General features: G+C 32.5%; 7 protein-coding genes across 13 annotated transcripts; 4 read left to right on the plus strand and 3 right to left on the minus strand.

Annotated features, from left to right (window-relative positions):
- Positions 1 to 158: 158 nt before the first annotated feature.
- On the plus strand, positions 159 to 2,011 carry LOC103842588 (probable protein phosphatase 2C 58). 3 transcript variants are annotated; one of them, XM_009119228.3, is made up of 5 exons: positions 159 to 424; positions 765 to 1,007; positions 1,122 to 1,398; positions 1,462 to 1,616; positions 1,689 to 2,011. In XM_009119228.3, exons 1-5 carry the CDS (start codon positions 392 to 394, stop codon positions 1,689 to 1,691), a joined length of 711 nt encoding a protein of 236 aa, XP_009117476.1. In that variant the 5' UTR covers positions 159 to 391; the 3' UTR covers positions 1,692 to 2,011. The 3 variants fall into 3 exon arrangements, with proteins under 3 accessions (XP_009117476.1, XP_009117475.1, XP_033136502.1); XM_009119227.3 differs by having other exon boundaries at positions 163 to 424; positions 1,695 to 2,011; XM_033280611.1 differs by having other exon boundaries at positions 304 to 424; positions 750 to 1,007; positions 1,695 to 2,011.
- A 1,031-nt stretch (positions 2,012 to 3,042) lies between these two features.
- Positions 3,043 to 5,066, minus strand: LOC103842589. Its single transcript, XM_018655061.2, has 2 exons — positions 4,786 to 5,066; positions 3,043 to 3,192 (listed from the first exon to the last, which is right to left on the minus strand). The coding sequence occupies exons 1-2, from the start codon at positions 4,983 to 4,985 to the stop codon at positions 3,141 to 3,143; spliced, it is 252 nt and encodes an 83-aa protein (XP_018510577.1). The 5' UTR covers positions 4,986 to 5,066; the 3' UTR covers positions 3,043 to 3,140.
- A 1,876-nt stretch (positions 5,067 to 6,942) lies between these two features.
- On the plus strand, positions 6,943 to 8,848 carry LOC103842591 (tyrosine aminotransferase). Its single transcript, XM_009119229.3, has 5 exons — positions 6,943 to 7,305; positions 7,433 to 7,991; positions 8,080 to 8,139; positions 8,223 to 8,378; positions 8,460 to 8,848. Exons 1-5 carry the CDS (start codon positions 7,031 to 7,033, stop codon positions 8,679 to 8,681), a joined length of 1,272 nt encoding a protein of 423 aa, XP_009117477.1. The 5' UTR covers positions 6,943 to 7,030; the 3' UTR covers positions 8,682 to 8,848.
- A 1,732-nt stretch (positions 8,849 to 10,580) lies between these two features.
- LOC103842592 (reticulon-like protein B17) lies at positions 10,581 to 12,974 on the plus strand. Its single transcript, XM_009119230.3, has 8 exons — positions 10,581 to 11,315; positions 11,402 to 11,552; positions 11,635 to 11,709; positions 11,791 to 11,932; positions 12,017 to 12,086; positions 12,166 to 12,231; positions 12,358 to 12,480; positions 12,568 to 12,974. Exons 1-8 carry the CDS (start codon positions 10,637 to 10,639, stop codon positions 12,801 to 12,803), a joined length of 1,542 nt encoding a protein of 513 aa, XP_009117478.2. The 5' UTR covers positions 10,581 to 10,636; the 3' UTR covers positions 12,804 to 12,974.
- A 111-nt stretch (positions 12,975 to 13,085) lies between these two features.
- On the minus strand, positions 13,086 to 14,322 carry LOC103842593 (protein NUCLEAR FUSION DEFECTIVE 6, chloroplastic/mitochondrial). Of its 2 annotated transcripts, XM_033281049.1 has the most exons (4): positions 14,022 to 14,322; positions 13,778 to 13,899; positions 13,459 to 13,515; positions 13,094 to 13,332 (listed from the first exon to the last, which is right to left on the minus strand). In XM_033281049.1, exons 1-3 carry the CDS (start codon positions 14,165 to 14,167, stop codon positions 13,487 to 13,489), a joined length of 297 nt encoding a protein of 98 aa, XP_033136940.1. In that variant the 5' UTR covers positions 14,168 to 14,322; the 3' UTR covers positions 13,094 to 13,332; positions 13,459 to 13,486. The 2 variants fall into 2 exon arrangements, with proteins under 2 accessions (XP_009117479.1, XP_033136940.1); XM_009119231.2 differs by lacking the exon at positions 13,459 to 13,515 and having other exon boundaries at positions 13,086 to 13,332; positions 14,022 to 14,317.
- A 1,839-nt stretch (positions 14,323 to 16,161) lies between these two features.
- Positions 16,162 to 20,922, minus strand: LOC103842594 (transcription activator GLK1). 4 transcript variants are annotated; one of them, XM_009119235.3, is made up of 6 exons: positions 20,244 to 20,922; positions 19,820 to 19,960; positions 19,384 to 19,731; positions 16,903 to 16,944; positions 16,687 to 16,800; positions 16,162 to 16,553 (listed from the first exon to the last, which is right to left on the minus strand). In XM_009119235.3, exons 1-6 carry the CDS (start codon positions 20,682 to 20,684, stop codon positions 16,398 to 16,400), a joined length of 1,242 nt encoding a protein of 413 aa, XP_009117483.1. In that variant the 5' UTR covers positions 20,685 to 20,922; the 3' UTR covers positions 16,162 to 16,397. The 4 variants fall into 4 exon arrangements, with proteins under 4 accessions (XP_009117483.1, XP_009117481.1, XP_009117482.1 ...); XM_009119233.3 differs by having other exon boundaries at positions 20,238 to 20,922; XM_009119234.3 differs by having other exon boundaries at positions 19,820 to 19,963; positions 20,244 to 20,920.
- A 253-nt stretch (positions 20,923 to 21,175) lies between these two features.
- On the plus strand, positions 21,176 to 27,520 carry LOC103842595 (signaling peptide TAXIMIN 2). Its single transcript, XM_009119236.3, has 2 exons — positions 21,176 to 27,085; positions 27,275 to 27,520. Exons 1-2 carry the CDS (start codon positions 26,988 to 26,990, stop codon positions 27,396 to 27,398), a joined length of 222 nt encoding a protein of 73 aa, XP_009117484.1. The 5' UTR covers positions 21,176 to 26,987; the 3' UTR covers positions 27,399 to 27,520.
- The last annotated feature ends 479 nt before the right edge of the window (positions 27,521 to 27,999 follow it).

The raw sequence follows: 27,999 nt of genomic DNA on the forward strand, positions 1-27,999 counted from the left end.
GATAATGTTTGTGTCCTTTATATGTTTTTTTTCTAATATGTGTCGGCAAATGTCAGAATCTAGCAATAGTATCAGTACAAAAAGCATTTGTTTAATAGAATTATTACTACTTTAGTTTTGCCTTATTAAAAAGTAAATATAAATACATTAAGAAAAAGGGGGTCGGAGGGAACAAAGGAAGAAAAGTCGTCGGCGGAGAGCGCGTCAGCAAAAGTGGGATGAAGAAGCCACAATAATTGATGCCGGCCTCTTCACGTCTACTTACCCTCACTGTCCTAAATAAACACATCTCTCTCTCTCTCTCTTTCTTCTGAATCATTTCACATTTCATACACACAAACTAAAGTCTCAAAAAAAAAAAAAAAAACTAAAGTCTCATATTCTCACAACAATGACAGGCAGAGAAATTCTCCATAAGATGAAGGTATGCTCACCATTCACCTTTCAGTTGATTTTCTAGCGTTTAAGGATCTTACATTAGTCTGTAGATTGATTCTTCTAGAGCTTGTTTTTATAATCTCTTGTGTTTGTTTGAGTGTTTGTGCAGTTGTTGACTCCCCCTTTTAGATCTATATTGGTTAGTAATAAGTCCAAAAACCCAACCCATATAAGACATAATGCTCTTATTGAAGAATTTGGAGTTGTGTTTTGTTTGAAGAATGTGCAGAGAGACAGTGTGTTCAATATTCATGGATCTTTATCTCTTAAATTTCTTGTGTGGGTTCATTGCAAACTCTTTATGTTTTTAGTGTGAATATATATAGTTGAAGGCGGGATTCTGCGGATCTGAAACGGGCAGAGGTAAAAGCAGGACATGGAAAAACATCTCCCACGGTTTTCACTTTGTCAAGGGCAAATCAAACCATCCCATGGAGGACTACGTTGTGTCTGAGTTCAAAAAAGTGGACAATCACGATTTGGGTTTGTTTGCCATCTTTGACGGTCACTTGGGACATGACGTGGCCAAGTACTTGCAGACCAATCTTTTTGACAACATACTCAAAGAGGTACATATATCAAATGTTATTAAGCAAAACAATAATAATATTGTTTTTAGAAGGATGAAAATGCTTTTGTGAATTTTATAATCAAGTGTGTGTATTTTGTTTTATTTTCCTCAGAAAGATTTTTGGACTGATATGGACAAGGCTATAAGGAATGCATACATATCAACAGATGCTTTTATATTAGAGCAGTCACTTAAACTTGGCAAAGGTGGCTCAACTGCTGTAACTGGAATTCTGATTGATGGGCAAAAGCTAGTGGTTGCTAACGTTGGAGACTCACGGGCGGTGATGTCAAAGAATGGTGTTGCATCTCAGCTCTCGGTTGATCACGAACCAAGCAAGGAGCAAAAGGAAATAGAGAGCCGTGGCGGCTTTGTGTCCAATATTCCAGGTTAGTTGCTTAGCTTGCTCACATAATTGAGATAGACGGATCGTTGAATGGAATGGGTTACAGGGGACGTTCCAAGAGTTGATGGACAACTAGCGGTTGCGAGGGCGTTTGGAGATAAGAGCTTAAAGATACATCTGAGCTCAGAACCAGACATAACACACCAGACCATCGATGATGAGACCGAGTTCATTGTTTTCGCGAGTGATGGAATTTGGAAGGTAATTAATTAAGACTGACCTTTTGTGGGAATGTGTCTGAAATTTGATTCTGACGATGTATTGTATTAACAATAACAGGTGATGTCAAACCAAGAAGCTGTGGACGCGATCAGAAGCATAAAAGATCCACATGAGGCAGCCAAGGAGTTGATAGAAGAAGCAATCTCTAGGAAAAGCAAAGATGACATCTCCTGTATCGTTGTAAGATTCTAGTGATAATGTTCACCAAGACACAAAGACATGTAAAAGCTCAAGCTATATGTGCTATATATGTGACCAATATAAAGTCTGGTCTCTTGTAAAACCATTGATGATAAAATCTCGCAAAAATGTAAAAGAAGTTTCGTGCAAATGGTTGTTGGTCCGTTAGTCTAAATGATTGAGGTTTCAGTTTCCTTTCTACGATTTTGGAATTAGACAATGTGTTAACAATAAAGGGTTGAAAAAAAAACAAATTAGTAAACAAAGTTTATGTGATCTCAAATTTTGCATCATTTATCTAAGTGATATTAACTTTGTAGTAATATTAGTGAAAACTAGAAAATGTAACTCATATTTATATCAATATTTTTTATCGGTGATGTAAGTTAATATAGATTTATATAAATTTTTTGTAAGGTTCAATATCAATTGTTATAACATGTTAAACACACATAATTTGTATCATTTATTAATAAGTAATTTAAATTACAATCATTTATTTTCGGATACTAGTTATGTTATGTAATATGATCATTTTTGTAGTGTAGTAGTTTTAGTTGCTGATCAAGTTGAGGTAGTATAAGCAGAATTGAGGTAGCATGGTTTGAACGTTAATGTTATATATACATTCATAAAGTATATGATCTTTCGCCATAAAAAAAGGTATATGATCTTTGTCTACAAAAGCATTTTCCTATATCAAGCACACATAATTTCGACGGTGAGGCGCTATTTAACACTACCATAAATTAACCATACTGTAAGTATAATATTAATTTTTTTTATCTTTTTGGTTGAATTTAATTTTACCCTATTTATATTTATTTAGAATCAATTCGGAAACTTGGTTAAATGAATCAATTTTTTATTTCTTATTTTAACTAATACTTTAGTTAAGAGGAGTCATAGAAAGAACATATTCAAAATCATGATCAATTTTAGATAATTTTATTAATATTGGCAGAAATATATCTTGGACTATTAAGATCTTCTATTTTTATATTTATATTTATACTACATGGTAAAATTTATTATATAAATTTCTTGAGCAAACAATTTTTGATAAAAGCATAGCACAATTTTAACTGAAATCATAATTGTAAAGTCAATTATCTCTTTTGTGTTAGTACTTTGTTTTGTAATATATTGTTTTTACCTTTTGTTATTAACTTTATTTTTTGTCATAGTTTTCTTTACTTTATGGAACTTATATAAAATGTGGAAACATAAATTAGAAATAATAATATTATTATCACTATTTTATTCAATTTTAACAAGAAGTTAAGACTGCAGACATGATCACAGACTTTCTATACATTCTTTTTATCTTTCTTTCTTTTCACGAACTTCCGCAAATGTCATCCCATGTAAAGTTCTGTTAGTACAAATACACAATATATAATTTGTATGAAACATTAATAATACATAGCATTAGAATATTTGTAGACAAAATGAGTAGAAACACTAATACCGTGGAAAAATAAACATAAGCATAAGCGATCTTTTTCTCTCTCTAAAAAATTTTCTCCACCATCTCTCTAACCTAGTTTCAGCTTCAGCCAGCCTCGCTCCTCCCTGCTCCGGCGGCGGTGGTCCTTCTAGGTCGTCGTCGGAGGCTCGTGTCTTCTCTTTCTGTTTTGCTTCATCGGCTTTTTCCTTCTCCCTTCGGTCTTGCCAAAGCCCTGGATCTGTCCCCTCCGCCTCAGACTTCTCATCTATCCGTGATAGATCCGGTGGTTTGGTTCTCGCGGTAGTCGATCTGGTGTGACGGCGACGATTGGTGCAAGGGACTGTCGGTGGAGTCGGCTACGTGGGTGGTTGGTGCCGTATGTATCTTTGCTGGAGCTCCTGCAGTAGATCTGTTGGTACCGAGGCGGTGTTCTAGAGGTTAGCGCTTGGACCAGCGTCGATCCTCTCTCCCGCTTTCAGGTCGCTGGATTTTCTCTCAGCTTTTTCCTGGATCTAGGGTTCTGACCATGAGAGCGACGGCGCGTGGAGTTTTGATGAGATTTCTACCCTGCGGTTCTTCATTGTCACGCTTCCTTGGTGGCTCGAGTGAGGTTTGTGTTTCATGGCTGGGTTTTTATGTCTGGGTTTTTGGATCCGTCCAGAGCCTCTTTACTTTTGGGAGATCCTGTTGCTGGTTCTCAGTTATGGGTGCGTGTGAGGTGCTTCTTCTTTCGGTGTTGTCGTCCGAGCTTGGAGGTTCCTGTGACAGTACGTAACGAGTCACGAGACAGCATCCGCGTCTCATTGGTGGTCTCTGTCTTCCAGAGTCGAGCTCTTGACTGTGGCAGCGCGTAAGTCTCTCTCTTTCCTGCAATAAAGGCGTCATCTTTTTGGAGTTGTAGCTTCTGTGAAAGCGGTATGGTCTGTAGAGTGTGGATAGGAGGTAGTTTGGCACTCGGTTCTCTTACTAGTTCGAAGGTTGCTCTTTTCCGGAGGAGGTGTGCCCGATATGTCTCACTGATCCTCTTGTTCGGTGGGTTAAATGGGTGTATACGGTCTTGGGTTTGGAGGGTTGGAGGCAGCAATCTCCAGTTCACCGTCCCGCACGACGGCACCGCCTATCTGTGGACTCCTCCTCGTGCTGCCGGTGGGCGATGTTGAATGGGTTTGCAGCATCGTGATGTATTTCTTTGTGGTTGTGTTGATGATTGAGTCTCTTGGAAGCTGTAGGTCTTTACCCGTTGTTTCAAGGTTTGAGCCGCCTTTCTCTCTGGGAGCTCGCGGCAACTGAGAGCTTAGTCCCCTCACACTTCTCCTTTGGGTCATCGTCTCTACGTTACCTCCGGTTCATCTCTTAGGCTATTCTTCTTTGTAATAGAAAGTGCATTTTCATTATAGATGCTTTGTTTAGTTTTAATTTCTGCAATTCCGTTTCTAGTCTTCTTCGTATTTCTGTAAAAAAAAAAAGAAAATTTGGTATAATAATCTTAACATTTTACCAAAAAAAAAACACTAATACCGTGGGAAACCGTGAGGAGGGTTTGGGCCACCACATTGAATTTTACAACGTTCAAAACAATCACCATCGTGAGGCTTACAAGGTTGAGAACATTTGCGAAAACATTTAAGCCACACGTTTATGTCATATTTTGCTTCTGCTGTGACCGCAATAGCAATCACCGTCATCATTATTAAAACTATCGCACTCCATTTTGCCATTCTTAGATCTTACGAAATCAAGTTTTATCCTAACTTCTTTTCTCTTATTTTTATCTTATGATTGTTATATAATTTTTCAAGAAACTGAACTCTATTTATAATACTTTATTTTGCATCTTTCTCTACTTTGAGTAGATTTTCTTACTAAAGTTTGTTTTTGGCTTAAATGGTTTTTTCTTTTCATTTCCCTTTATGATCAAAATTTGATATTTTTTTATAACATTAAATTTTATTTGAAGAAATAAATAATTTTGACTAAATAGAGATATTTAAAATCAATTTAATTCTGATTTTAGGAGCTTTTAATGTGATTATATATAATTATTTATGTGTAATATAATTTTTATTTGTATATAATTTAATTCAATTTATTTTTCAAAATTTAAAATTTAATATTATGATTTGAGATTACACCTTTAATAATAAATCAATATGTTATCTGTAATCAATATTTTTGTTAACTAAATAAAGGTTTTTATTTAATAATTGTAAGTTTCTCTTTGTTTTTTGTTCAGAATAATAGATTTGATATTTAACATCTGTTTTGATTTGTTTTAATTTTTTTTATTTTTCGTAAAAAATATTTATTTAGATTATTTAACATTAATACTCCCTCCGTTTTTTATTATAAGTCGTTTTAGAGAAACTTTTTTGTTCTAAATTATATGTCGTTTTCGGTTTTCTATGTAAAATTTATTAATAATTAATGTTGTATAACCAATGGTAATATATCTTATATTTTTCTATTGGTTGAATTGTGGTTAGGTAAATAATTAATGATGTTTTTGTTTAGAAAATATAAGAAATTAATGGTTTTCTTAATCTACGTGCATAGCTGTAAAACGACTTATATTAAAAAACGGAGGGAGTATAGTTTATTTGTCGTCAATGGCATTAATAACTTCGAGAATAAATTTACAAACAAGAAAACATGTTTTAGTTGTAATAATAATCTCCTAGACTATATTTGCGAAGTGATTTTACCACATGTCATTTCTACAATCATTTTTACAAAATAAATGATGACATGTCTAACAAGATTGATGACATGACTTATAGTTATTATGACATAGACAATCACATTTATATTACTGACATATATTTTTGATAAACTTTATAGAATATGACAATAACTAATACATTACATTTAATGTTGATTTATATTTTTGTTAAACTTCTTAAAATATGGTAATAATTCATAAATCATCACTAAAATAAATATATTGAAATATGCATTATAAATTTCGAAATACATTATTTAATTGTATTTTTGTAATTATGCAATTTTTATTACTAATATTTTAAAATTTTCTACATCTTTTTTAAAAAAATTAATAAATTGTTAATCATAATTTTATTAGTTTCTTTTAGATATCTACAAATTTTATAAATATTTTTTAGTTATAATTTTTAATCTATATGATTTTTAGTAATTTTATACAAGTTGATTTAATACATTTAACCAAAATAAATAGATAAAAAATTTATCTAAGATTTGAATTTTAAATATGTCACATATATATTATTAAATGTAATTTAAAATAAACAAAATTATTTTTTTTCTTAATTTTATGCTTAAATAATCAACTTTATATTAAATATTAGTCAAAAATAATAAAATATATAATATTAATAAATTATATTTGATTTGTTAGTTAATGTGGTTAATAGATTGTTTGGGAATTTTTTGTTTGTCAAACATCATATAGATGTTGATTGTACAGAAGAACTATAGATTTTGCGGGCATATTTCCTAGCAAAGGAAGAAAGAAATAGTGGTGTCTTCCTTTCCCAGGTAGATCTCTTGGGAACATTCAAACTCGACCCCACTTGATCTTTAAAAATACTTGTCGACAAAAAACGCGAAGACCCATAGATAGATGGCACGTTTTTGTCAATTATAAAAGTCGGGCCGGCATGTAGATGGAAAGTGTAGATGAATATAAAATTGATTGTCCAAAAGTTATCTTTTTGTGTGTGTTTAAAAGTTGAAACCACCCTGCACCACTCATTCACTCACTCCACTCAAAAGCAAAGCCAACAAAATGGGAGAAACCAGAGGAGGCAAGAGATGGAACTTTGGGGCCAATGAGGTCGTTGAGCTATCTTGTTCTCAGAACGTCCGTTATTTCCTGAACCTCCTCGCTGATAACCTCGACCGCAGTGACAGCAGACCTATCATCCCTCTCGGACACGGCGACCCTTCTCCCTTCCCCTCCTACCGTACTGATCCATCCGCAGTGGAAGCCGTCTGCGATGCTCTCCGTTCAGCACAGTTTAACCACTATTCTACTACCTCTGGTCTTCCTATCGCTAGGAAGTAAGATGACTCCCTTCAACTTTCATTCTTCAGGGCATTTTACTTTACTTGTCCTCAAAGGCAACAAACACTCTGAAGTGTTTAATTAGGGCTTATTTTGAAAGACTTTTGTTTCTTCCTTTAACAGGGCTGTTGCAGAGTACCTCTCCCGGGGTCTCACTTACCAGATCTGTCCAAACGATGTTCATCTGACAGCCGGTTGTCACCACGCCATCGATGTCTTGATGTCCACGCTGGCGGTTCCAGGCGCCAACATTCTGCTGCCTAGGCCAAGCTACCCCATGTACGATTCCCGAGCAGCTTTCAGCCAGCTCGAGATCCGTCGCTACGACCTCCTTCCAGAAAATGGCTGGGAGGTCGATCTTGACGCAGTTGAGGCTCTTGCAGATGACAAAACCGCTGCTATACTCGTTATCAACCCTTGCAATCCATGCGGAAACGTTTTCTCCCGTCAGCATCTTCAAAAGATTGCGGAAACCGCTAGCAAACTTGGAGTGCTTGTGATCGCGGACGAAGTCTACAAGGATATAACCTTTGGGGAGACGCCGTTTGTGTCCATGGCTGAGTTTGCAGAGATTGTGCCAGTGATGCTGTTAGGTTCGATATCGAAGAGATGGTGCGTCCCCGGCTGGAGGTTTGGCTGGATGGCCACACTTGACCCTCATAACATCATGAAAGATTCTGGGGTTTGTTGCTGCTTAATTAACCTTCTTCAAGTTAATTCACCTTTCTCTCAACTACTCATATTTGTTTTTTATTTTATTTTTATGATAGCTTGTTCATAGTCTTGCCAATGTCCTCAACATGTCTACAGATCCCACAACTTTTATTCAGGTATGCTTATTACGCATTGCTGCTTTTACTACTTGAACCTTTTTTTTTGTTTTGAATATTGATTTATCTTCTTCCAATGGCAGGGGGCAATACCTGATATCCTTGAGAAGACAAAAGAGGAATTCTTCTCATCGGTACTGGAAACACTAAGAGAATGTTCAGAGAGTTGTTACGAGGAGATAAAGAAGATCCCTTGCATCACTTGCCCTTACAAACCAGAGGCGTCAATGTTCACTATGGTAAGAGAAGCCCACACTGTCGTTTCATCAAAGCCTCAGTGGTTACTAATATGGGTTTGTGTTTTTTTTTTTTGGATGCAGGTGAAGTTAGAGTTATCGGTTCTTGAAGATATAAAGGATGATTTGGAATTCTGCTGCAAGTTGGCTAAAGAGGAATCGTTGATCATCCTACCAGGTCGATCTGTGGGGCTTAAGAATTGGCTACGCATCACCTTTGCCGTGGAGCCAGAGCTCCTGAAAGATGGGCTTTCCAGGCTCAACAAGTTTGCACAGCGACACTCCAAGAAGAAGCAACAGCCATGAGAATCTCTCTCCTCCCCCCCCCCCCCAAGTGATTCTTTGTAATAAACTTGCCATGCTTTGTAATAAAACTTTTATTTTAATATAATTTGTACTGTTTTTTTTTTTGAAGATTTGTACTGTTTATAGTGTGATTCTTTGTAATAAACTTGCCATGCTTTATCCGCCAACCCGGATCAAGTCATTTTCTTTAAAAAAAAAAATTTTTTTGTATAATTTGCAAATATTTTTTTTAATGATTGAACCTACTTTAACAAAATTTGCGGCAAAAATTATTAAATATAATAAAAATATTTAATTATATATTAATTATTTTTAAAAGTAATATAAATTATAATTAAAATAATATAAATATTTGTAATATTTTAACGAAAATATATTATTTTTGAAATATTTTTTTTTCTTTTAAATTTGCAGATTGAAAGATACCCGCAAATCAATTTTAGTCATCCGCACACATCCCGTTTAAAATAAACTCAACTTGCACCATATGCGTAACTTAAAGGGTTTTTAGTAATTAAACCCCTCAACTAAAGATGAATCGTAAAAAAAACCCTCAACTAAAAATCCTGTGAAATAAACCCTCAACTTTAGTTCCGTTAACATATGTTACCCTCCGTCTAAAAAACCGTGACGGAGGGTGACATATATTAACGGTTTATAAGTTGAGGGTTTATTTCACTAGATTTTTAGTTGAGGGTTTTTTTTACGATTCATCTTTAGTTGAGGGGTTTTATCACTAAAAGTCATTAAATGTTATTCAATTATTTATTATCATTTATACATTGTTTTAAGATTTATAAGCCTTTAAAACTAATTTATAAATTTTAATACATTAATATATTTGTATATTAATTTATACATCTTAAATTAATAATTTTTAACACTACTTACAACTTATTATAACTTTGAAATATTAAATTATTTGATATTTGGCAATAGTGATATAAAAGAATTTGTGTGTTTATATCGTCATTGTCAAATATGAAATAATTTATAGTTTCTAAGTTATATTAAGTTTTAAGTAGTGTCGAGATAATTCATCCATGAAGTCAATCTTTCTATTTAGAGTACGACGCATTTTTTTCTATTTTCATGATTTCTGTCATCCGGTTCATACTTTTCCCCCTCCAAAATAATGCATGATTATTTTTATTCTCATTGATTTCTGAATAACTACATTATATTTTTATTTTCTTGATCAATAATATATTTGAAACATAAAGTAATACAATAAATCAAGAACAATATAGGAAAGTATGAGCCTGATGATAAAAATCATGAAAATAAGAAAAAGTACGTCATACTCCAAATAGAAAGATTGACTTCATAGATGAATTATTCTCAACACTATTTAAGACTTAATATAACTTAGAAACTTTCAATTATTTGATATTTGAAAATGACGATATAAACACACAATTTTTTTTATATCACTATTGTCAAATATCAAATAATTTAATATTTTGAAGTTATAATAAATTGTAAATCGTGTTGAAAATTATTAATTTAAGAAGTATAAATTAATTTTATAATATATTAATGTATTAAAAATATAAATTAGGTTTAAAGGCTTACAAATCAATCTAAAACAATGTATAAATGGATAATAAATAACTTAAAAACTCTTTAATGACTTTTAGTGATAAAACCCCTCAACTATTTTTGAATCGTAAAAAAAACCCTCAACTAAGTTTTCAACATTATAAACCCTCAACTTATAAACCGTTAACATATTTCACCCTCCGTCACGGTTTTTTAGACGGAGGGTAACATATGTTAACGGAACTAAAGTTGAGGGTTTATTTCACAGGATTTAAAGTTGAGGGTTTTTTTTACGATTCATCTTTAGTTGAGGGGTTTAATTACTAAAAACCCTAACTTAAATTATTTTAATTCCCAGCCGTACTCTTATCATTCTTGGGCATTACGCCGTTAGAATAGACGGAGGAGCCAAGATGCTACTTGGCGTCAAGTTTCAAATGAAAGGAATCTTTCTTTTTAAGGAAAATAAATATTTACTCCAACGGCTATCTAATCCACTGTCTCTCTTCTTTCTTGGAACTTGTCTGATCATCAAAGCTCATAAACCCTCTCAGATTCTCACATTGACTAAACCTAGTCAAGTCAAGTCATTTGTAATAATGGAGACGACGCCTCCTCCTTACCACCGCCACTCGAACACCAAATCAGCCTCGCGTCTCGCTCGTGTCAACGATTCGAAACAAGAAGAAGAAGCTACACAAAATCTCTGTCTTGATTTGGTTTGTCTGTTGTCTCCGAAGAGCAACGATACTCCTACTCCTTGCTCATCACCACCACCACCACCACTCCTAAGAGCCTCTTCTTCTCCTTCCCCTCTCCGCAGATCGAAGACCCGTTTAGACGATCGGCTCCAAATGGAGGCCTCGGAGGATGCTGCTGCTGCGGCGGTGGTGGTTCGGAAGCAGGGGAAGGGGAAAGGAGGCCAAAAGAGTCTTTTGGCTTCTCCAAGGAATCCACGCAGATCCAGGCGAAGGTCGGAGGCTGTGGCGGAGAGTGTGATCGAAGAAGCCCCAAAGCCTAGAAAACGGAAGGCCAACGTCGCTCGCCCTAAGAAGGAACAAAAGCAAACTTCGTCTTCTTCGCATCTTCCAAGTAACAAAACAACACTCACTCGCTCTCTTTCTTTCTTTCTTTCTTATTATCTGCTCGGTTCTGATTAGATTTTGTCTTTTGTGAAGATGACGCTTCTTGTCAAAGCGATCTGAACCGGGTTGGAGAGATTATCAGCGATTTGGTTATGTGGAGAGATGTTGCGAAGTCGACACTCTGGTTCGGTTTTGGATGTCTTTCTTTCCTTTCTTCTTGTTTTGCCAAAGGACTCAACTTTAGGTACATACTGATTTTACTCCTTTTCTAGACTCTTTTATCAAAAATCTGAATCACTCATCAAAGTGCAATTATGTTTTTGAAGCCTTTTCTCGGCGGTTTCCAATCTCGGGCTTGTGTTACTTTGCGGCTCCTTCTTGTCAAACACTCTTTCTCAAAGGTACACACCTTCACTGTTTCTTCTTGCGTCTTTCGTTTGGCCTTCTTTATTAGCCTAACAGTTATTCTCATCCATGTTTAGGAATAAGGAAGACGCCAAGAGAGAGTTCCATGTGAGTGAAGATGATGTCTTGCGCTTAGCCAGACGATTCCTTCCCGCTGCCAACTTGATCATTTCAAAGACCAGTGAGCTTTTTTCAGGAGAACCATCCATGACTCTCAAAGTAATACTATATCCATAAACTCTATCTTTCTCTAGCAAATGGGGTTTAGTGGTTTCATCTGCTCTTTCTCATTTTTTGCTTCAGGTGACACCGTTTCTGCTAATCGGAGCTGAGTATGGTCACCTCATTACACTCTGGAGGCTATCCGCATTTGGTATGCCATTTACAAACTGAAAACAAGGTTAAGCATGATGGGGAACTCAAACTCACACGTGTCTATGTTACTGAAACAGGTTTCTTCCTCAGCTTCACCGTCCCAAAGCTCTATTCGTGTTACACCCATCAAATTAGCCAAAAAGGTAAAAAAGAAAAAAAAGACTTGCACACTTTTCATATTGTCAACCAAAACAAATTACAAGTCATTGTTTGCAGAGGTCTGTTTGTGTCTTTAAAATCTTGACTTGATTTGAATTTGATTTGGGCAGTTGAAAGAGTGAAAACAAGAATAGGTGAAGCATGGCAAGTGTGCTCACACAAGAAGATCTTGGCTGGCTCTGCGGTGACAGCCTTCTGGAACTTGACAAGCATTAGAACCCGGATTTTTGCAGGTAGCCAATGCTTGACAGAGAGTACTCTTGTTTTTGCTTGATACCAAACTATATATATAACATGTAAAAATCCTTCATGTTTTGCAGTGTTTATCATCCTAGTGATATTTCGGTACAGGAGACAGAATCTAGTACAGCTAAACCCCGAGGAAGTTGTGCCTGTTGTTGAGAATGAGAAGCCAGAAGAAGAAACACTTCCACAGGAAGAAGAGACGCAGCAGCCACAAGAAGAACAAGTTTTAGCTATGGTGGTTGCAGAAACCGAAGGATCAAAGAAACTCTTGAGTGTTTGTAACTTTGTACCAAGTCAAAACCCCAGTTGACACCAGAGATGCAATTTTTAATCTCTAGTTGATGTGATAGGGTATCTGTTTTTCATATGAGAAATTAAGACATGAAGAACCTTGAACAAAGATGCAATTTTTGTGATGGGGTTGATGTAACAGGGATCAGAGAGTTTTACTATATAAGATGGGGAATATCTTTGGGGAATATCTGTTATTCATGAGAAATTAGGACAGACCTGATTGAAAGAAGATGTGTGGTTTTTGAGTTTGAGTTAATGTACCAGAGAGCGTAGCGACTATTAAAATGGGTGTATATTGGTAAACAATTGAAGACAGATAGATACTTCAATAACAGAGATGCAATGTTGAGTGTGTTGATGTAACAGATAGTTGATCTTTAAACTTGAAGGATCTGTCTTCTATATGGAAAAAAAAAAAACTGAAGACAAGAGATCATTTGTGTTTGGGAAGTACAACAACTATTTTTTGGTCTAAATTCTCATAAAACCTTCTCTTGGATTCGCATTGGGTACTTGTAGACATCATCAAAAGTCCTCTATGCAAGCTGATAAATTTTACCAAAACATCAGTTACTCATTTTAATCAAAAATCAAAAGAGGCTAAAAACAAACACTATCTCTCCAAGAAAATCAAGAGGTTTTGGGGAAAAACAAGGTTTAGGGTTTTGAACATAAAATGTCGCTTCAGTGATCTCCAGGCTAACTCATCACACATCTATCATTGCAAGCTGGTGAGTATAAGAGCAATCAGTAATGATTCTTTAATTTAATTCTCTATAAAAATCAACACAACTGCAATAACCAACAAGCAAAGAATACTATGTATATTCATCAGTCAGCCTACAAGATCCAAAAACTAGACCAATTGATGATGTGCCTATCTCTTTACACGACTAGGAGAAAAATCTAGAAAGCCAATACAGAAACAATTGTCAAGAAACAGGATGATTGGTCAAACAAAGAATGTGTCTCGGGATTGAGGAAAGATACCGTGAGAGAGCCAGGCGTAGGTATGGGCAGAGGTAGAAAGCATTGAAGTCATAAGCGCAGAAGCTGTAGCAGTGTGGTAGGGTAACATTGACTCCACACAGAAGCTCATTTCCACTCGATTCCTACCATCCAATCAAAATAAACACAGTCATTATTAAGTAATTACTGAATTGATCTTTTCTACTGCTGGAACATAAAAAAGTTCAGTGCCCTTCTATCAGCTATTTTTCAAATCGGCGCATACCGGAGAGGTGAAAGCAGCGAGCTTCTTCTAGAGGTGGCTCTAAACATGGGAGGAACGGATTTCGCTTGAGAGGCGAACCGGCTACGAGAGGAAGCAGCTCGAAGCATCGATCTGGCACCCGAGGCGACGGCGGAGGTGGTGGCCATCCGGAGAGAAGCTAAAGAGAGAGAGAACGTTAACCTGCGGGATTCCGATTCCGATTCCGATTACGATCTGGAAATGATAAACCCTTTGCTGCGTCTCCCATTGTTGAACCAAAGGCCCATTTACATTTATCGGCTTCGGTTCAAAAGCCTACATTCAATTTTTTTGGCCCATTTTTTATATTTTATTTATAGGTTCATAAAGCATTTTTTTTTGTATTATTGTCTTCTTTGATATTAAAATAAATTCTAAGAAACTGATATATGAGTTTCTGAGCATTGAGTTCTCAGAGAGAATTTTTCTCCTATAATGTAATAAGAATATATTATAGTACATCTAATATATTAAAAGGGGAGTACAAAATTAGACTACCCCTTAGATTTACCACTTATTTACAATGACATACCGTTGAGATATTTATTGAACCTATATTTAAGTATGTTTGTTTTTTCTTAATTTAAATTATAGATTTTCTGAATCGAATCTTAACCAAAATAGATTTTCCAATATATTTCATAATATATTTTTTATTAATGTATTAATTGTGTTCCGATATTTAGTAGTAATAAATAATAAAATGAAAACCACATATCATAATCACTTTATATAATGTATAAATAAATATAAAATAATCTATTCATAAATTATTGGTATAATGTTTTCATATATAAGTCCAATTAGTTAATTGGACTTATATATATGAAAACATTATACCAATAATTCATGAAGCACTGTGATATATAAACAATTAAAATAATAAAATATAATTATTTAAAGTACTAAATATTTTTTTTTATGTTTTAAAATGTTAATTAGTTAATACATTTTAATTTACAAATATATATTATAACATTTAGTAAAAAAAAATTAAAGTGAAAACAAATATTCAGACGGTCACATGTCAAACTATAGGAATAAACAATAACGTCACGGTATAAATTTTCTTAACAAAATTATTTTAATATAAATTATAATTCCAAATTTTTAAAATTTATTTTTAAGGGTGATAAAATTTTGGAATTAAAAATATTTATGACTCAACCCTATACTACTGTTTTAATATGAATAATTGAAATTTATATCATAATATTTTATTAAAATTAATTTTTTTTATAACTGCATAGTTTACTTTTCAATCTAAATTTATGAATAAAATGTGCAACTTTATTTTGTGATATACATTTTTGTTTGTGAAAAATAATTTAAAATATATATTACAAAACTTTATGGACTAAGAGCAAACAAATATATGATTTTAAAAATTATGAAATTATTTGCAAAAATGGTAAAAAAAAAGTGAAGGAAGAAAAAGACCATACATGTTGACTATAATATTATTTTTTTCAAAAAACATAAATGTTTGAAAATATGGTTAATGTTAAGAATATTTACCGCTAATGATGTATAAAAAATCTTTAATGTACATAAAAAAATAAAAGCAAACATCCGTGCGGTTGCGCGGATCAAGATCTAGTTAACATATAAACATGGAGACATCTTTGTTGGAAGAAAAATATATATGCATACATTAATTTTACATGTGTGAGAGGGTGTAAAATGAGATGCTAGTAATAGTATCCGCATGCATATGAATGATGAAGAGAGAAAGGGACCATTCGAATTTGAAGGAGACGAAAGAGAGTGGTCACAATTGGAGAAAGAAGAGGTTGTTACCTATGTTGGATTTTACGTTGCCTCCATGCACTCCCCTCCTTCTCCTCCTTCTCGTGGTCCTCTCTCCTCATTATTATGTATGTCATTTTTGTCTAGCTTAACTCTATCCCAAACATATATTATTGTTCTTTTTTAACAATATATTATTTTTTTATATGGTCAATCACAAAAAATGCAAAATTTATTTTTCGCTCCATGCAGTTGGGCGAAATTTGTAACAAAGGAAGTTCAGTATTTTTGTACCGTTAGTTCCGTCATTTTTACATAGTTGTACTTCAAATCTATTTTACAAAATTGAGTTCAAAATAAAATCACCAGCGACTAGAGAGGAAATATATACATATATGTCATTTATTTGCGTTAGAGTGTTCTTATAGCACCCTGTATATGAAAAGGTCTCCTTATTAGTTATCCGAGACAATCAAGAAAACAGGCTCTTCACTCCGATCACTCAACAAGGACCATAACTAAAACAACCCTTGGAAAAAAAAGATACAAGAATTGAAAGACATGTCGTCGAATTTTTGTTGGTTCGGCTGCCTCAGGCGCTTGTCCGTTTCAGGCACAAGGCGCGGTCGGAGGAACCTCGGAGACACCGTGACGGTGAAGCTCCGTCATAACGCCGTCAACAGCGGGTGGCTTCAATCCCAACGGAAGTGGCAGCCATGGCCTCGTCAATACATCTCCTATGGCTGCATCGACGCTCTCTTTTGACTATATATAAACATAAACATGATAACAAAATTAGCAAAAAAATAAAAATAATTAGCAAATACAAAAAAGCCAATCTCGACAACAACCAATACGATTATATATATATATATATATATATATATTAGGTTCTTACCGGATGTAAGTCCACCAGAGAACGAGAACCACCGTAGCCGTGATCTGGTTTGGACACCGTATGATGTGGCGGCATAGCCTGTGGGAATCCGGCAACCGGCGGTGCTCTAAACCTCTACATAATCAGCAATAAGAAATACGATTTAAAACATATATATATATATAGGAGCTAAACGGTATATCTACGAAAATTGTATTTGATATATTGGTTCATTACCGTAGCTACGGTCGGAAAATACGGAGCCGGCCCGTTCTGAACCTACATGCGACAGAAAATATACTCGGTGTCAGTAGTTGACCGGTTTATTCGTAAAGTTTTTGGAAGGAGTTGGACTAAATTACTTTAATTTTTGAAAACATAAAAATATTGAAATAACATAAAACATATGATTAAAATAAGTACCTCTATAGAAATAAACTAAAATCCCTTATATATTAATTGAGGAACATTTGAAAAGATGTAACCTCAATTTTGTATTAATTAAAAGAGGCCCCAATGCATAGGTGGCAATCAATTAGGTAGTCAATTACATTCAATTGAAAAATAAGTAGGTCCACATTCGATTTTTATATGTTGTTAGATACATAAGTTGGTCAAACTATATGATATAATGATATGATATGATATTTTCTTTCCTTAAATAAAACCTACGGAATTACCATAAATGACTAATATATATATGACAATTAATGAGTTTAATAATAAGGATTTGATAACAATGTATATCTCCTCCATCATTTTTTGTTTAATTTTATATTATTAAAATAAATTAAACAATCAAATTAGCTATAAAAATAAAATTTAGATTTTTTCGTATATGTTATATTTTGAATTTTTAAAAACGACAATAAATGACTAAAACTATTAAAATTATTATGTTAAAAATTAATGATCAATGGTTTAACATTTTTATTATAAGAAGATACACATGATTTTAAAACCATATGAGTAAAAAATATCATTTAATAATAAAATAAATATATATATATATATATATATATTAAACACTATATACCATAAGATTACATAAATATTTTAATATTAAAACTTTCAATGAATTTTCAAGAACATTTATAAATTATAAACTTATTAAATATTTCAGATTGAAAATTTTGTTATCGATGATTTAAATATTTTGTTATAAAACGATATGAACGATCATAGAACCGTATGATTATAAATTCTTATTTAATAAATAACTATACAAAATATACTATTCCTAGAAAAATATGTTGGTCCATCTTAACTTATATTACACTTTTTATTAAACTAACTATCGAATTGATAAATAACGTACCAAAAAATGTTTTGCATTTTCCTTAAATAAAAGCTAAGAAATTACCTAATATGATTAACGTATATGTGAAAATTAACTATAATGAATAATAAATATTTGATAACAATTTTTGTATCTTAGTTCTTTTTTAATTTTATATTATTAAAATATATTTAAAAATCACATTAAATATATAATAAAAACATTTATAATTTTTCTTATATGTTATATTTTGAATTTTTCAAAACGTCTATATATTATTAGAAATTTGAAGATCCCCACTCTGAAAATTTTGTGATCAATAGATTTTTTTTTTTGTCATAATAAGTTACAAATGATCATAAAATTGTATTAATATGAACTTTTATTTAATATTATAAGAAGATACACATTATTTTAAAACCATATGAGTAAAAAATATCATTTAATAATAAAACATATATATTTATATATATATATAGATTATACTATATACCATAAGATTACATAAATATTTTAATATTAAAACTTTCAATGAATTTTCAAAAACATTTATAAATTATAAACTTATTAAAGATTTCACATTGAAAATTTTGTTATCGATGATTTAAATATTCAGTTATAAAATGATATGAATGATCATAGAACTGTATGATTATAAATTCTCATTTAATAAATGACTATATAAAATATACTATTCTTAGAAAAATAGGTTGGTCCATCTTGACTTACATTATATTTTTTATTAAACTAACTATCGAATTGATAAATAATCTACCAAATTTTTTTTTGCACTTTCCTTAATTAGAAGCTACGAAATGACCTAATATGATTAACGTATATATGAAAATTAATTATTATGAATAATAAATATTTGATAACAATTTTGGTATCTTAGTTCTTTTTTTTTAATTTTATATTATTGAAAGATATTAAAAAATCACATTAGGTCAAAACGTCTATATATTATTAGAAATTTGAATATTCTCACTCTGAAAATTTTGTGATCAATAGATTATTTTTTGTTATAATAAGTTACAAATGATCATAAAATATAACGCATATAAATTTTTATTTAATAAATATTCAAACTAAATAATATATATATATAAACACTAATGATTTAAAGCAACAAAATTGGCTGATCAATTTAGTCGTCCAGTTGAAATCTTTCAAAAGTATGTGAAAGACTAAAGTCAAAGTAAAGATGGATTTAGAATAGTAGTTATATTTTACTAACCAAATACTGAAAAAAATCGAACCGAACCGAAACCAACCCGATATCCGGATTGAACACCCATAATCCAAATGAAGCCAAACTATTGTTTCATTCTCCAAAATATAATAAAAATAATAACTTAATTCCGTGCAAGGCGCGGGTCTTATCCTAGTTATGTGTATATGGGAATTTTTTTCTAAAAGGAAAGTAAATGAATACTCACTCTAGGCCAGTAGGGAGTATCGGAGACCCAAAAAGGTGGAGTAGCCATGGCACTAGACGGTGGAGGCAAGTGTTTGGGAAACACGTGCGGAATGACAGACTGATTAACGGTGGGATGTCCCCACACATGCAACGGTCTAAAATGGTGGTGATGAATAGCTGGCGACGCCACAGCCGCAGGCGGGGGAGGCGCATACCCTATAGTGGGTGCCGGTGCGATCCATCCGTTTTTATTCCGACCATTGATGTTAACTCCGGTACTGTCTAAACCGTATATATGGCGTTTGCGTGTCCAATTAGCCGCTTCGGCCTCACGAGCTAGCAAATGTTTCCGATGAGACCTATACTTCTGGTACACCAAATAATAATAAACACTTTAATTTTGGTTGGCTATAAAATGAAATAATATATAGATGACGAAAGTAGATAATATATACTTGGAGGTGGCTAGCGACGTTGTGACGAGTGAGGCAGTGGACTCCCATAAGCTCCAATATACGAGAAGGAACAGCTTTCTCCAGTCCCAACTGTTCCACTGCATCCACGAATCTCCTGTGTAGCTCCGGTGTCCAATCCACCTTCTTCACACACATCCCAACAATCAATACATAACCAATATTCTTGATTATTATTATAAGTTCAAAATAATATTTTAATTTGTCCCAAAAAGAAGAAGTTCAAATAATACCATTACTTTTTTTTTAATGATTTTGATAAGTAAAATGGCGTTATAAACACAGTTTTTTACATATATGATTCTGATCACTTAAAATATATGAATCCATTAAAAGATGATCGGTTCATGTTTGATAGCTAGGGTTTATATAATAATAAATGATTACTAATAAATAATACCTTCACCTTTCGCTTCCCTTCGTTGCTATTGTTCTTAGAAGAACCAGATGATGAGGAATATTTCCTTTTACGGTTACTGTCACCGTCGACATAGTTCACCATCTTCTCCGACATAGCTCTCTCGTCTTCGTCTCTTTTGCTGACGACTTCTCCCGAAATACCCTTTTTATTAGTCTCCCCTTGACTATCAGTCTTCTCCGACGAGGACGAGGCGGAAAAGTCTCCGGCTAAGATCTCAGGGTCAATCTCCAAGTCAGGAAGCACATCTCCGGCGACGCCGAACAGATCGTCGAAGTCGATGATGTCAAGAAGATCGCCGTGGTCAGCGAACACCGGAAAGTTCTCCTCCGGATTGATGGTGAAGTCACACGATGTCGCAAGGAACTCTGACTCTCCATCGAAGCAACCACCTCTTGCTGAGTTCCTTGCCGGAGAGAGAGCTAACATCGTTCTATCCTTTACTTCTTTCAGATCCAACTTAAAGGAACCCGATTATATAAGACTGAGAGAAAGAGAGAGATGGATATGTATATGTATGTTGACAGTATTACATTAGAGAGCCAGACATGTTTGATAAAGCCTCTTTTGCTCTCCCAAAGCCAAATTATAAATCAAATAATTGCCCAATGAGAAAAGTTGACCGTTATTTGTTTATATGATATATTTATAGAGAGAAAGAAATCCATTAAATGTATATGCCTAATTTTGGAATTGTGAGGCAAGCATACGTTTTATATATTTATTACCATATATTTTATAGAAAAGGATTATATTTCCTTATATATCTATATTTTTGTAGTGTATGTATAAAATTTATACGTATATATAAAACAATTAAAGAACACATAACATTATTTCTCTTAAGATTATGAACCGTATAGAGTCCCAACTTGAAAGAGAGACACAAGACTTTTTGTAGCTTTAATATAGTGTTTATTCAATGATAAACCACTAGGTGTAATCTTAGTACTAAACCACAAATATTGCGTTAGCAATAAAATAGATCCATAAAATGACGGAAAATGCAAACACAAACTCAATACGTACATGTGATTTAAGTACTCGATTATATGTAAGTAATCGAATATTAATATAATACGTTTTATAATTAGTTTATATAAGATTTCACATTATATAATTTTGTTAGTGCATGAAGTTAATTGGGTTGCCTGTTTTGTTGGCAAAGGAAACCACGAAAATCGGGTTGCATGTTTTTTTAGAGGGGAGAGGGATGTGGCAGATTGGATCAGAACCACAACTTTCAGGTTCAATATCTAAATGTCGCATTTGTATCTTTATCGATTTTGGTCTTTCTGTTTTTGATCTGTCACAACATTATTGATCCACTATATAACTTTCTAAACATATTATCTGAACTTCTTTAAAACTTGAATATAGTTAAATGTGAAACAAGTTGAATTACGGTAAATAGTTTCATTTGTTAATACTGTTGATTTAACACGGTTAAGTTTTTTTTTGAGAAATTAACACGGTTAAGTTGCTAAAATGTTTGTTTGAAATCAGACGTTATAGTTTTGATTTTTAAACACACACACAAAACACTGGTTCCTATATATAGATATATCCTTGTTCGGAAACTCGCTGGCTCATATTATTTTGTATTTATAGTAAATATAAAAACATAATAAAACTTTTAAATTCTGAAAATTTTCGCATGAATTAAAATATTTCCATACTATAATTACAAAATACTTTGTTGTATTTTGTACTAGTGATATATAATTATTTTAACAACGTGATCAGTTTATTGATTCTAGCATATGCACTTTCATATTTATAAAAATATATATTGTATAGACCATCCATTTAATTTAGTTTTATTGAAATATAATATTTCATAATATTTAAGCTTTTAAATTTCAGTTATTTATATTTTTGATTTTTTAGCATTATTATATTTCTTATTTTTTATACATTATTCTACTATTTTAATCAATTATAGTATTTATCAAATAGTTTGTATTAAACTTAATAATTAATTTTCAAAAAATATGGATCTAATATTAGATTGTTTGGAAATATGTTTAATTATTAATTCTTCGAAAATATGTTTAGTTATGTATTAGTTAAAAACATGTTAAGTATTATAATGCTTTTTCTATATTATCTTTAATAAATTCTATTTTTCATTAATAAGCAATACTACATTTTATAAATAATACATGAAGTAAAACTTACTTTCACATAATGTTTTTGTTATTTGTTTTTTTTTACTGAATAATATATTTTTTTAACAGAGTAGATCGATAGTGGTGGCATGGTATCATCAAGAGTGCCACAATATATCCATGGGGGCTTCATAAATAGATGCAAGATATGGAAATGTCTAGATACTTATTTACAGTAGTATCCGCTTCGGAAGTTCGCTGACGATGATGTTGTCGTAGATGCTCTTACAAAAAGGACGGAATTGTCTCGTTTACGTATAAATGGACATGCACGACCTTGAATGGGTCCGCAAGAGTTGCAATAATTGATATTGCTCGTTGCCATGTCACATGTGTGAATCTAATTCATACATATCTAGACATATAAACTGTGAGTTCAAAATGTTTTCGTCGTCATCCTTACTGTCTCGTGACTAAATAATTCAATGTTTTTCTCTCTAAATAATTCAATGTTAACAATGGTTAATTGCCTTACACTGTAGGTACAATGGCGGACCTAGAATCACTTATAGTTGGGGACATTATTTCTGTTTATTCACTAAACTAAGAACAATTTAATCAAATTAGCTTAAACTGTTTAGGAAAAAAATATAAAGAGAGTAGGGAATACGTGCTTCCGTAACCATAAGCTTGGTTCCGCCCATGGTAAGGTACTTTAAACAAAATATTTGTTTGTTTAGCTGCAAAATCTATATTTTACATTAAATCACATTTTTCGTCAAAAATGTTAAATCTTATTTTTAAATAATATTTCAATTTTCCGCAAAAAACAAAAAAAAATGTTTTTTCCTCAAAAGACATCAATTATTTTTTTGGAAAATCTACCAAAACATAATTATGTTAATTTATGTTAAAGTTTCATTTTTCCGCCAAAAACATACCATTTCATTTCTGTCAAAAAATGTAAAATCTCGTATTTTCCTTAAAACATAAAGTTTTGATTTATCATCAAAATGGAAAATCTCATTTTCCATCAATTTTTTTTTTCAAATGCATATAATTAATAATTTTATATATATTTAATTTAAAATAAACTAAACAGATGATAATAAAGAATTAGGATATCTGTGGATAACCCTAAAATTACATGGTTGCTGTGTTATCCTAACAATTTAGGGATTTTGAAAATTTCAGTGAAAAAAAAATCTACCTTATTATTTTTGGGTTAAGATAGGGTGGGGATTTTTTTTACCGACCACAACATTCCTATGCACAACCTTAACTGGGTCCGCAAGGGTTACAATGATTGATATTGCTCGTTGCCATGTCATGTGAATCCCATTCATACATATCTACACATATAAATTGTGAGTTCAAAATACTCTCTCGTGACTGCATATATCACTGTTCACAATGGTTAACTATCTCAAAGGTACCTAAACATGAATTTTGTTTCAATGTAAAATTTTTAAAAGTTCATTGTTTTGCAAAAAAATGGTTAATTTTTTATTTTCAGCCAAAAAAGTAAAACAATGTTTCTTTCGACAAAGCATAAAATTTTATTTTATCTTTCCAATAAATAAAATTTTGTTTGTTTTTAAAATAAGAGAAATTTCCTAGAATAACTCTTTCTAAATTTTTGTCACAAAAATAGCATTCAATAAGAAAAATAACCAATTTTTTTTTAAAGAGTAGAGATCGCATTTGTACAATAGGATTAACTAATCTAGATTTAAGATTTAGAGATAAGAGGTGGAGTTTTGAGGATAGGGTTTCAAATTTCAAAAAATAAAAAATTAAACTTTTCAAAATAAAAAGAAGCTATTTTGGTCATTTTTTATTAAATGCTATTTTTATGACAAAACCTTAAAAAATGTTATTTCAGAGAATTGTCTTTTTAATAAAGTATTATTTTCTCGTTAAAACATGAATACTTTTTTGCTATTTAAGCTTTTTTTTTCGCAAAAACATGTTATTTTGCAAAAACACAAAATCTTGTATTTTCGTCAAAAATGTAATTGCATGTTTTATCAAAAAATATTATTTTCCATCAGTAAAAAGTACAAATAAATATAATTAATTATTTTATATATATTTGACTTAAAATAAACTAAATAAGTGATAATAAATTAATAACAAATTAGAATATCTCAGGTAATTATAAAAATTACATGGTTGCTGTGTTACCCTAATAGTTTAGAGTTTTCTGGAATTTTCATGGTAAATTTTTTTTCCTGGACGGGTTATTTTCGGGTTAAGGTAAGGTGGAGTTTTTTACCCATCACAATATTCATGTGCACAACTATATATATGGGTCCGCAACCGCAAGGGTTACAACAATTGCTGTTGCTCGTTGTCCACAGATCTGAATCTAATTCATACATTTTCTTTTGATAATTAATCTAATTCATACATATCTAGTTAGACATAAACAAAGCGTAAGAATATAAACTGAGAGTTCCAACTTCCAAATATTCTCATCATCCCTTACTGTACACACGTACGCCTCTACCGAGTATATAGAATAAGGTATTTCAGTATTTCTAAAAGTCAAGTTATCTTGGTGTGAGTTTTAAATAAAGATGGAATCCAAAGAAAACATGATTGTGCTACGAAATTTCAATGTTTTCATAAGGTGTATAAATATACTAGCTATCGTAGAGGCCAATAAAACAGAATTCGAGTATCATATATAATGGTTGCACAAAACAAAGAGTATCATATATGATAATAATATTTATTGAAGTATTGAACTAACACAGCTTGATTAGGAAATTGAGTATTGAATCTATATGGAGAAATTGAGTATTGAATCTATATGGAGATTGGAGAAAAGAATATATATGTATATTTTGAAATTGGTATAAGGGAATTGACAACCCCTGGATGTAAAGGGCCACACCCACATGTGACCTGATAATGACAAGAATGGAAATGACATCATGTGTGCTTGTAATTAATTTTTAAAAATGAAGTGCAGCTTTCGTAAAAGGACTACTGTCATTTACTATGATGCCATCAATCATCATTTTTGTCGCTGTAAATAGCATAGCTTATCATATGTATATGTACTTATACGATTCTCATCATCGGGTTATATAGCTCACAAATTTCGAGGCAAAAGGGTTTTACAGGTTTGAAATGGCCATGGATTTAATTTTCCAGTATCTTGTGAAAAAAGGTTCAAAAAAGCAAAATCCTGAATTGGTTAAAGAATTGGTTTGATTCGTTGCAATTTGGTAAGAAGTGTGTTACACTGCTGGCCCATCTCGGTATGGGACAAAAAGTGCCAACCGCGTAAGGAAACTTTAATAGTTAATACTTTCTTTGTATATAGTTCCATGCAATTATTTTTGTCACTTTTTGTTTTTTCTGAACAATGGAAAAATTACGTTGAAATATATTGCAGAGAGACATGTATGTCAGCAAAAACTCGTCCTCCGAAGCCAAAGCCTAATTTATGAGAGAAACTGTTATATCTAACAATTAACTGTTATTGTCACTGTTATATCCGATGATTAAAATAATACTTTGGTATGTCAACTAGTCTTTAAAATTGAAAAAAATCTATTTTGTTGTGGATGTGCTTGTGGTGAGAAAACTTTTGTCTTTTGTGTGCTCAGCTAGCTATAGTTGGGACCATGATCTTGAAAGCTAAACATTTCTTCGATTCATTTTGTTTTTTTTTCTTAACCACTAAAAACATCTCGTCATTTGATTTATTAACGGTAATATGTCCGAGTCCGATTGGGATTTGCTCGTGTGACATACGTTTACAGTCCAGCTGACTAGCTGAGGTAAATGTCCCCCAGCGAGAACTCCTGAACTTGTAAGAACATTTGGGCCGGATAATCTGTAGACCATCATTTGGGCTATATATATTATGAGATCAAAAGGGATCTAAACATGGTTTCCTCTGAGGCTCTGAATTTTTACTATCTTAACTAACGGCCCATTTAGTCCAATTGCAGGAGAAGCTAAGCAAAATATTTAGCGGTCCGAGGAAAACGAAATTGATAGAGAAACGTAACATATGAACAAGAACAAAATCACTTAATAAATCAAAATTTTGGTTAGTTGGAAGGATGACCCCAAAAACAAGGCATAAATTACGATTTAGTGTTAACCACAAAATGGCAGTAATAGGAGTGGCATTGCGAGCAACAGAGAGATCAAATTTTGGAAAGATCACACGTAAAATGTTAAAAGGTGTATTGTTCACGGCACAAAGCCATGTCGACGTTTGTTGACTCTTTCTTTGCACTTTGACCAAAAAAAAAGGCCGAGATCAAAAGTACGAAATTTCAAACATCGAATTCTCAAAAGCACCCCATTGACTTCGATTACTCAAAATGAAAAAGGAAGAAACGAAAGAGTATATTCGTCATTCACAAAAATGTCGCCGCGTGGGTACGACGGCGGTTATACAAATTCATGTGGAACTAATAATCATCATTGACTAATTTTTTTTTAGTAAAAAAAAACTTACTCCTTTTAAAGGCAGCCCCTCTCTAATCTCTTTATCTTTCCATTCTCAGAGCAAAAAAAAAACTAAACTTTTCGTCTATTTCAATATTTGTCTGCAAAACCTCTGAAGAATTTGAGATCAGGGAGACAGAGAATGGGAGAATGTAGGCCTCTGGGTTTCTTATTGGGATTACCATTTGCTCTTGTCGCTCTTGTTCTCTCTTTAGTTGGTGCTATCATCTGGATCATTGGGTAATTAATTCCCCTCCTCCAATCTTTCTTTATACGTACAGGTTTATGTATTTTGTGTAAATTCATTTATATGCTATATGATTCAGTTATGTTCATCATCATCTACATTCAACCCCAGATCTACTTCTCATAAAAGAAAATAAACAAATTAAATATTCAATTTACTGATATATTTTTATAATTTGGCAGGACGGTACTGAGTTGTTTATGCCCATGTTGCTTTTGTTTTGCTGCGCTGGCCAACTTCGCTGTGGATCTCATCAAACTCCCTGTCAAAGTCCTCCGTTGCTTCACCAACTCCATCCCTTGTTAAGACTTTCTTTCTTTTAACTTCATGCTATTATTTTTCTTTTAATTTTTTTTACTAATTTAGTCCTTTGTAGTTTGTACTCATGTAATTTTCTTTTGTAATAAATAATTTTAAATTCCCTAATATGTACGAAATTAGTTTAGAAAAAGAATTAAAAGTTCATTAAAATCTCCTGACAGAGCCAATAACTAATTTTGATAAGAAAGTTAAACGGTTAAGGACATCTCTATCCCTACTCTATTTTTTTCTCTAAAATGGAGTAAAAGTGATTATGGAATAAAGAATGCTCCAACCCAACCTCATATCTCACTCCATAATGAAGTTTATTTCATAAATGGAGTAATCTATTTTTTGTTTGTTCATCACTCCATTATAGAGTGGGAAATGGAGTAGAATTGGAGTAATTTTACTCCATTTTTACTTTTACTCCATTTTAGAGGAAAAAATGGTGTTTTACATTGGAGATGCTCTAAGAGAAAGAGAAGAGTCCTGATCAGTTATTAAACCCAAACACACAATGTTGCAAGTAGCAACTGCTTTTGCGTAGATTATAAAGCCCACTTGGCATAAATGGGCTTTAGCATTTAAAAAACTACAGCAGTGT

This window comes from Brassica rapa, chromosome A09 (genome assembly GCF_000309985.2).
Source record: "Brassica rapa cultivar Chiifu-401-42 chromosome A09, CAAS_Brap_v3.01, whole genome shotgun sequence".
Taxonomy (NCBI): Eukaryota; Viridiplantae; Streptophyta; class Magnoliopsida; order Brassicales; family Brassicaceae; genus Brassica; species Brassica rapa.

Excerpts from the sequence above, each read along its gene's own strand:
- LOC103842588 (XM_009119227.3), top strand. The coding sequence starts at position 392 with ATGACAGGCAGAGAAATTCTCCATAAGATGAAG. Across the intron at positions 425-764 it reads AAATTCTCCATAAGATGAAG|TTGAAGGCGGGATTCTGCGG; the intron begins GTATGCTCACCA and ends GAATATATATAG. Across the intron at positions 1,008-1,121 it reads TTGACAACATACTCAAAGAG|AAAGATTTTTGGACTGATAT; the intron begins GTACATATATCA and ends TATTTTCCTCAG.
- LOC103842589 (XM_018655061.2), bottom strand. The coding sequence starts at position 4,985 with ATGGCAAAATGGAGTGCGATAGTTTTAATAATGATGACGGTGATTGCT. Across the intron at positions 3,193-4,785 it reads CCTCCTCACGGTTTCCCACG|AACTTTACATGGGATGACAT; the intron begins GTATTAGTGTTT and ends TTGTACTAACAG.
- LOC103842591 (XM_009119229.3), top strand. The coding sequence starts at position 7,031 with ATGGGAGAAACCAGAGGAGGCAAGAGATGGAACTTTGGGGCCAATGAG. Across the intron at positions 7,306-7,432 it reads GGTCTTCCTATCGCTAGGAA|GGCTGTTGCAGAGTACCTCT; the intron begins GTAAGATGACTC and ends TTCCTTTAACAG. Across the intron at positions 7,992-8,079 it reads ACATCATGAAAGATTCTGGG|CTTGTTCATAGTCTTGCCAA; the intron begins GTTTGTTGCTGC and ends TTTTTATGATAG.
- LOC103842592 (XM_009119230.3), top strand. The coding sequence starts at position 10,637 with ATGCTACTTGGCGTCAAGTTTCAAATGAAAGGAATCTTTCTTTTTAAG. Across the intron at positions 11,710-11,790 it reads TCAAACACTCTTTCTCAAAG|GAATAAGGAAGACGCCAAGA; the intron begins GTACACACCTTC and ends ATCCATGTTTAG. Across the intron at positions 12,087-12,165 it reads CTGGAGGCTATCCGCATTTG|GTTTCTTCCTCAGCTTCACC; the intron begins GTATGCCATTTA and ends TTACTGAAACAG.
- LOC103842593 (XM_033281049.1), bottom strand. The coding sequence starts at position 14,167 with ATGGCCACCACCTCCGCCGTCGCCTCGGGTGCCAGATCGATGCTTCGA. Across the intron at positions 13,900-14,021 it reads TCGCTGCTTTCACCTCTCCG|GAATCGAGTGGAAATGAGCT; the intron begins GTATGCGCCGAT and ends ATTGGATGGTAG. Across the intron at positions 13,516-13,777 it reads CTACGCCTGGCTCTCTCACG|CTTGCAATGATAGATGTGTG; the intron begins GTATCTTTCCTC and ends TATACTCACCAG.
- LOC103842594 (XM_009119232.3), bottom strand. The coding sequence starts at position 20,684 with ATGTTAGCTCTCTCTCCGGCAAGGAACTCAGCAAGAGGTGGTTGCTTC. Across the intron at positions 19,732-19,819 it reads ACGTCGCTAGCCACCTCCAA|AAGTATAGGTCTCATCGGAA; the intron begins GTATATATTATC and ends TTGGTGTACCAG. Across the intron at positions 16,554-16,686 it reads CTCTGGTGGACTTACATCCG|TCAAAAGAGAGCGTCGATGC; the intron begins GTAAGAACCTAA and ends GTTTATATATAG.
- LOC103842595 (XM_009119236.3), top strand. The coding sequence starts at position 26,988 with ATGGGAGAATGTAGGCCTCTGGGTTTCTTATTGGGATTACCATTTGCT. Across the intron at positions 27,086-27,274 it reads GCTATCATCTGGATCATTGG|GACGGTACTGAGTTGTTTAT; the intron begins GTAATTAATTCC and ends ATAATTTGGCAG.